The sequence below is a fragment of the Pteropus alecto genome, unplaced genomic scaffold (assembly GCF_000325575.1).
Source record: "Pteropus alecto unplaced genomic scaffold, ASM32557v1 scaffold53, whole genome shotgun sequence".
NCBI lineage: Eukaryota > Metazoa > Chordata > Mammalia > Chiroptera > Pteropodidae > Pteropus > Pteropus alecto.
This window is the reverse complement of record NW_006434366.1, coordinates 2,355,816-2,362,059: the sequence shown is the minus strand read 5'-3', so window position 1 is coordinate 2,362,059 and position 6,244 is coordinate 2,355,816. Positions and strand designations below refer to the sequence as shown.

The 6,244-nt window shown below is 60.5% G+C and overlaps 2 protein-coding genes across 9 annotated transcripts in view; one reads left to right on the top strand and one right to left on the bottom strand.

Annotated features, from left to right (window-relative positions):
* ABHD14A (abhydrolase domain containing 14A) overlaps nucleotides 1-6,244 on the bottom strand; it is an 11,782-nt gene that overhangs the window by 4,424 nt on the left and 1,114 nt on the right. Inside the window, exon 1 of one of the 4 annotated variants that reach the window (XM_025044815.1) lies at nucleotides 5,862-6,238. The exons of 1 other annotated variant lie outside the window; for it this stretch is intronic. Coding sequence is in view for 1 of the 3 variants with exons in the window: in XM_006909155.2 (XP_006909217.1) it covers nucleotides 420-503 (84 nt within the window). In the remaining 2 variants the exon portion in view is untranslated. Of the gene's footprint in view, nucleotides 1-419; nucleotides 638-1,761; nucleotides 1,839-5,861; nucleotides 6,239-6,244 lie in introns of those variants that run through there. 2 more of the 4 variants (XM_015587193.2, XM_006909155.2) reach the window with 2 other exon arrangements.
* Nucleotides 1,536-5,527, top strand: ABHD14B (abhydrolase domain containing 14B). Of its 5 annotated transcripts, XM_015587195.2 has the most exons (5): nucleotides 1,983-2,761; nucleotides 3,992-4,233; nucleotides 4,556-4,641; nucleotides 4,882-4,945; nucleotides 5,319-5,527. In XM_015587195.2, exons 1-4 carry the CDS (start codon nucleotides 2,551-2,553, stop codon nucleotides 4,895-4,897), a joined length of 555 nt encoding a protein of 184 aa, XP_015442681.1. In that variant the 5' UTR covers nucleotides 1,983-2,550; the 3' UTR covers nucleotides 4,898-4,945; nucleotides 5,319-5,527. The 5 variants fall into 5 exon arrangements, 4 of the variants coding, with proteins under 4 accessions (XP_006909216.1, XP_024900585.1, XP_015442681.1 ...); XM_006909154.3 differs by adding an exon at nucleotides 1,536-1,641 and having other exon boundaries at nucleotides 2,528-2,761; nucleotides 4,556-5,527; XM_025044817.1 differs by adding an exon at nucleotides 1,576-1,641 and having other exon boundaries at nucleotides 1,929-2,761; nucleotides 4,556-5,527.

The window sequence follows — 6,244 nt, the reverse complement described above, 5'->3', positions numbered from 1 at the left end:
CATGCAGCCTCTTTGTACACGCACTGGCCACACATTCACAGGCCGACAGACGGACACACACAGAGACCCTCAGAAACACACGCGGACACACAGGTAATACACACCTCCAGAATCACACGCACACAGAAAATACACACAGTAGACAGAAAACAAGCGGGCGGACAGATCGACACATTCTCCAACACAGGCACAAGAAACACTGACACACAACACACTGACACACGCGTACACCCAGACCCCCAAGGAAACACGCAGACAAAAGCGCGCACGCACACACACCGCACACGACCACCGGCACACTCGCTTCCCCAACGCCTGCCCCTCCCGCAAGACTCTGCCTCAGGACGCCGGGCAAGGGGTGGGGCGAGGATGGCCCGCCCCCGGGCACCCTGCAGGCCGCACTCTCTGGGGACACTCACCCGACCGATCGACATGACCCGGCCGGCCTCTGCTGGGCGGGCCCCGCCCCTGCGCAACCAGCAGCCAAACAGTGCGGCGACCATGGCGCTGCCTCCGCCGCCCCGCAGGATCCCGCCGGCTCTAGGTGGCCGAGAGCGTGGCCACCGAGGCGCGCTTGCGCAGTCCGCAGTCGCAGGCCCAGCTCTCTGTAGCCCCGACCCACAGGGGACTGGGGGCGGCGCCCCGAAGCCCGCAGGCCCGGCCCCCTGTCCAGGTTTTCTGGATTGTTTTCGGCCTGAGAGCCGGACGGAGGGCCACCCAGCTTCTTCCCACCCTCCGCTCTCGCTCAGTCTCCCGTCTGTAAAGCGGGGCTACGGATAACGGTTGTCTTAAGGACTTAAGGGCCGGTCAAGCCTTAGAGCAGTGTCTGAGTAAACGCCAGATATTACTGTTATACGATAGCAGCTCCAGGTCCTCAGCCTCTTCCCTGGCCTTACAAACGCACTCGGGCCTGTGTACACTCAGAGCCCAGGGTGGCCTCTGGGCTCCTTCGCATCACTATGGCACCCATCCTGGTTGACAACCTGTGACCGACGTCTGCTCTGCTCTCAAGCTCAGGCACCGTTTGGCGACCAAGCCCGGCACAGAGGCTGCGCGAAGCGCGCAGGATTCACTCCTTTATTGGCGCCCTGAGAGGAAGGCACATCACACCCATTCTACAGGAAAGAGGCTCGGAGGCGTTGGGCTAACGATCAAGGCTACTTGGCTGGACATTGCCGGAGCCTCGCCCTCCAACCTGTCGGGCCTCAACTTCGTGCCTGCCTGGCACACGACTCCGGGCCTGGGCAGTCCAGTCCAGCCTGGGGATGAGGGAGGAAGAGAGAAGGGAGCAGCAGAGATGCGACCCCCCCCCCCAAAACTCTCCTCCTCAAGGAGCGCCGTGTGGGTATAGGGCAGGTGGCCGAGAGTCTCGGGCCGCGCCCAGCCCAGTGTTTGGGGCACGTGGGACCAAGGGGCTTGGGGAAACTGAGGCCGCTCTGAGAGGATACATCTAGCAGCACCGACCCGTCCTGCGGCGACCTGTGGCCACAAGAGGGTGCCCCGGAGCACAGCCCGGGCCCCGCCCTCTGCGCGGCCACATTCCAGCTTCCGCGCTCCCAGCCCCTTCCCAGCTTCCCCGCCCCGTCTCCATTCTCCGCCAGCATTCGCCTGCCTCCTGCGCGAATTCACGCAGCTCTCCAGGTACCTGCCCTGCGCCCTGGACCCTCTCTTTCTCGAACGCCCACCTATCTCCCCTTCCCAGCTCGTTTTCCCAGGTCCCTTCCCTCGGGTCTGTCTCCGCCCCTACCGCGGGCGCCCTACCAGGCCCAGCAAGCCAGAACCGAGGTCCTCGGAGGGGACAGAGCGAGCGTGGCGGCATCGGTGACCGCGCCCCTGACCTCGGCGTCGGCGCACTGAGCACTCCGCGTCCCTTGCGGGCGGGAACTCCAAAGCCTTTCCCGGCTCAGCGCTCCCGTTTCTGCTTCCAGATAATGCGTGTTTTACTCCAACCCCGACCCCCTCCCGCCAGCGGTGCCAACCCTACGACCTCGTAACAGTGCCTTGAAGAGGAAGAGGTTGATTAGCAAAACAGTCAGCTACTTAACTGTTGACTGAGCACTTACTTGCTTAGTACCAAGTGCTAGGCCCTGCGCATGCGTTGCCTCCTTGAATCCTATCAACCACCCATGAGCTAAGTACTATTGGATCGTCTCCTTTTGTGGAAAAGGATAACAATGAGAACAATAATCGTAATGAGAGTCCCGGGTATTGAATTTTTTCCAAGCGCAGGCACCCTCACTACCAATTTTTTTCTTTTTAACTTGTTAATTCTTGACCTAGACTTCAATGTCCCATATTTCAGATGAGGAAACTGAGGTCCAAGGCCATACAATTAAGTGAGTGGCAGAGGCAGAAACAACACCTACGTTTTCCTCATCTTATAGCACCTTCCGAGAATTCTGGGAGCCTCCTGGAGGCGTCCTTGCTGCTCCCCGGGGGACCCCTGCACTTTTCCCCCGCTGCAGCCTTCCTGCTCTGCCTGCCCGCAGGCTGCTCTGTGGCTCATCAACCCGACCTTGAACCGCAGGTGCTGCGCCAGCACAGGGCAGGATGGCCGGCGTGGAGCAGCACGAGGGCACCGTCCAGGTGCAGGGCCAGAGCCTGTTCTTCCGGGAGGCGCGGCCGGCCGGTGGGCAGGCTGCCCGCTTCTCCGTGCTGTTGCTGCACGGCATCCGCTTCTCCTCCGAGACCTGGCAGAACTTGGGCACGCTGCACAGGCTGGCCCAGGCCGGCTACCGCGCTGTGGCCATTGACCTGCCAGGTACTTCCGGGGTAGGCTTCTGGACAGGGATGGTCAGGGCCTCACTGGGGACCCAGAGCTGGGGGCTGGTGGACCAGAGGGACTTAGCCAGGCTGGGCCATGAGCTCAACAGGGCACAGTGCACACTGCAGGGACCTTTGAGCTTCTCCAGTCTTGATCCAGATGCCCGGACATGCCCAGCTGCTTCTGTGCTGCCCGGGTCAGTGTCTCAGCGTCTCTGAGCCTCTGCTTCCTCATCCGTAATGCGAGACAACCACACTCCTTTTGGGGGTTAGCTCTAGTGAGAATGGAATGAGATTATCCGTGGAAGTATGTGACCAGTACCTGACACGTAATAATTGGTGCTCAGCCAGTTGGAAGTAAAATATTTTGATAGAGCCATTACCATAGGCTCTGTTGGAAGCCCTGAGCAGTGAGACTGTTTCCTGGCACCTTTGGGGGAGGGCAGGACCTGGTAGGTGGCTGAGCCCCTAGTCATGATGCCAAATAGAAAGCATTAAGCTGGGTTCTGGGGGAGGCAGGGCAGTCCCAGACTGCCAGCCACAACTAACATCAGCAGGTCCCAACCCCTGGTGCCCAGTGCGGAAGGGTGGGCTGACCTGCCCCCGTCACTGGCCATGACTAATGGTTTCACAGCCCCGGGGGCGGGCCTCCAGGCCCTGACCTGATTGGTTTTGACAGTGGGTTGGGCCGAGCTTCAAGGCTAAATTCTAGAGCTAATCTTTCAGAGGGATGGTAGGGACTAACTGGAGGGGAGGTATGTGTGTAGAGCCAGCCCCTCAGCCACTGTCCTGGACGCACTCACCCTACCACCCCTTAGTAGTTAATTTTCACAGCGATCTTAAGTGGCAGATACTTTTGTCATCTCCCTTTAACAGATGGGGGAAACTGAACAGCCGAGAGGGCTGAGGGGACTTTCCCAAGGTTGCATAGACAGTAAATGGAAAATGGAGACTTGGACCCAGCCGTGTTGGACTTCAGAGCCTGATTCTTTCCAGGGCACCGTACTGCTGGGGCAGATGGGCACAAACACGAGAGATGTGCCTCATGCTTGCCACTGATACGACAGATCTAGGCTGCTGTACAAATAAACTCGGGCTCACTTCATGTTGCAAGAACCTGGCACGGAATGACTAACCTAGGAGGGCTTCCTGTAGGAAGAGCCCCTTTCTCTCCTGTTTTCCCACTCACTGCCCTGATCTTGTCTGTTCCACACCTGAATCCCTGCAGGTCTGGGGCGCTCCAAGGAAGCAGCAGCCCCTGCCCCTGTCGGGGAGCTGGCCCCCAGCAGCTTCCTGGCAGCTGTGGTGGACGCCTTGGACCTGGGCCCCCCCGTTGTGATCAGCCCGTCACTGAGTGGCATGTACTCCCTGCCCTTCCTCACCGCCCCTGGCTCCCAGGTCCGGGGCTATGTGCCAGTGGCTCCCATCTGCACTGACAAGATCAATGCTGCTAACTATGCCAGTGTGAAGGTACCCACGTGTGAGAGCCTGACATGCCCCTTCCTGGCGCCCTTCCTCATCTGGGGACTGGACGGCTTTTAGGGGAGCTGAACTACCAAATGCCGCCCTGCTGGTTTAATTAACAGATTACTTTGCCAAGACGGACATAAATCCACATCCCTGTCTCTTGGGAGCTGGCCCCCTTCACTCCACTGGGCTAGCTTGTCTCTCCCCCTCATTTGGGGTGACCCCAGGGAGAGACTGAAGTCATGGGGAGGGCCGAAGCCATTCTAGGAGGATGGGGATGGTGTGGTAGGTCCCCGTTGATTCTGCCTCCTTTTCCTTTCTCCAGACCTCGACCCTTATTGTATATGGAGACCAGGACCCCATGGGTCAGACCAGCTTTGAGCACCTGAAGCAGCTGCCCAACCACCGGGTGTTGGTCATGGAGGGGGCGGGACACCCTTGTTACCTTGACAAACCTGAGGAGTGGCATACAGGGCTGCTGGATTTCCTGCAGGGGCTAGCCTGAGGCCCAGCCCTGCTGGTGGGGGTGGGCTGCTTGCCTGCCTGGGGCCCTCTCCCTCTCCATGGGCTCCTGCTCATCGCACACGTGCAACAGGTGTGGCTGTCTGGGTGCTTGTCTTAGGGGGTCTGTCTGTCTTCTTTCTCTTGCAGTGACACACTGAGGTGAAATCAAGAGCAAAAAATTCAGGAGCCAAGGGACTTGGTCTTGTGGAGGGTAACCCTTCAGACGAGCTTCTGCTGTGGGACTTCTTGCTCTGCCTGTTCTCTGCTGTCCTCTGCTCTGCCCAGCCTCCGCCTCCTGGCTCCCACCGCCTCCGCTGCCCCGCCTCTTAGGCCTCAGATACATGCATGCTTACACACGTTCCACACGTTCCCAGAAGTGACCCGCTATGTGGGTCCCTCTACCTCTGCCTGACATGCACAATCAGGTGCAGCTTTGCTTTGCGTGCAGACACACACGCATACTTGTGCTTCCACACTATGCAGCACCCCACTCTCTGGGAAGGTGGGGACCCCAGGGGACAGGCCTCGCAGGAGATCCTCTGCCAGGCTTAGGGTGTGGCCTGCTGCCTTCCATTCACCCACAGGTTGCAGCTGACTTCAGATAAAGAGTTATCCCCCAAAAGGAGAGGACCACTCTCTTGACCCTCAGATCTCCCCGCTTTCCCCGCTCCTTCTGGAGGCTCCACACCTCCGCGGGTTATTAGGCCTGGGTCTTCTTGGCCAAAGCTTGTTTCGTGCTCTGAGCTTTGGGGGAGGAGAGTGGAGGTCGGTGAAATAAAGCGATGCAATTAGACCCCGCAGGCTCTGCTGTCTCCAGAGCGTCGCCCCTCCCCCGCCCCTAGGGACTGGCACCACGGGCCCCTCCCCCACCCTAGCGGGACCAGATGGTCCCCCTGCCCTTTGTCCACCAGACCAGATGGAGAGGAAGGGAGATTGGATTCCCCTCCCCACCCCCACACACCCAGGTGCCAAGAGACTCAGCTGCGGGGGGAGGCGGAGGTCAGTGGGACCAGGCTGAGCCGATTACGGGGTGGGGGTAGGTAGATTTGCTCCCCTGAGCGCGGCAGCAGGGGTGCGGTGGGGGAAGCAGAGGGCCTGGGAACAGCCCGGCCTCCCCGTAGTCTTACCCATTCCCTACGAGAGTATTCAACTGCGCCGCCTCCCTTGTGACCCTAGCCCCAAAAGGAATTCTGGGGTAGCTTTAGGGGAATCGCGGGCGTAGGGGCACGGGTCACACCGCTCTCGGGCCCCTCCTCCGGCTGGTCCGGTAACCTGTCCTGGGCAGACTAAGGCCGGGCCTCGCGCAAGCCGTTGGGTGGTTGAGGGGTGCGGGTCTCGGTGGGCGAGAGCCCCGCTCGGGGTTGGATGGCGCAGAAGCAGCAGAGCTGGGAACCCGGCCCGGCGGAGGGTGGAAGCCCGAGCTTCGAGGGGCCCGAGCCGGAGCCGGGCAGCGCGGGGTCTGGCGGCGGGGCGGAGGCCGGGATGGGGGTGTAGGGAGCTCGGCCGAGAT

Bases quoted from the DNA above. Each gene is read 5' to 3' on its own strand.
- ABHD14B (XM_006909154.3), top strand. From the start codon at position 2,551: ATGGCCGGCGTGGAGCAGCACGAGGGCACCGTCCAGGTGCAGGGCCAG. The intron at 2,762-3,991 runs GTACTTCCGGGG...GAATCCCTGCAG, and splicing joins TGTGGCCATTGACCTGCCAG to GTCTGGGGCGCTCCAAGGAA. The intron at 4,234-4,555 runs GTACCCACGTGT...TCCTTTCTCCAG, and splicing joins CTAACTATGCCAGTGTGAAG to ACCTCGACCCTTATTGTATA.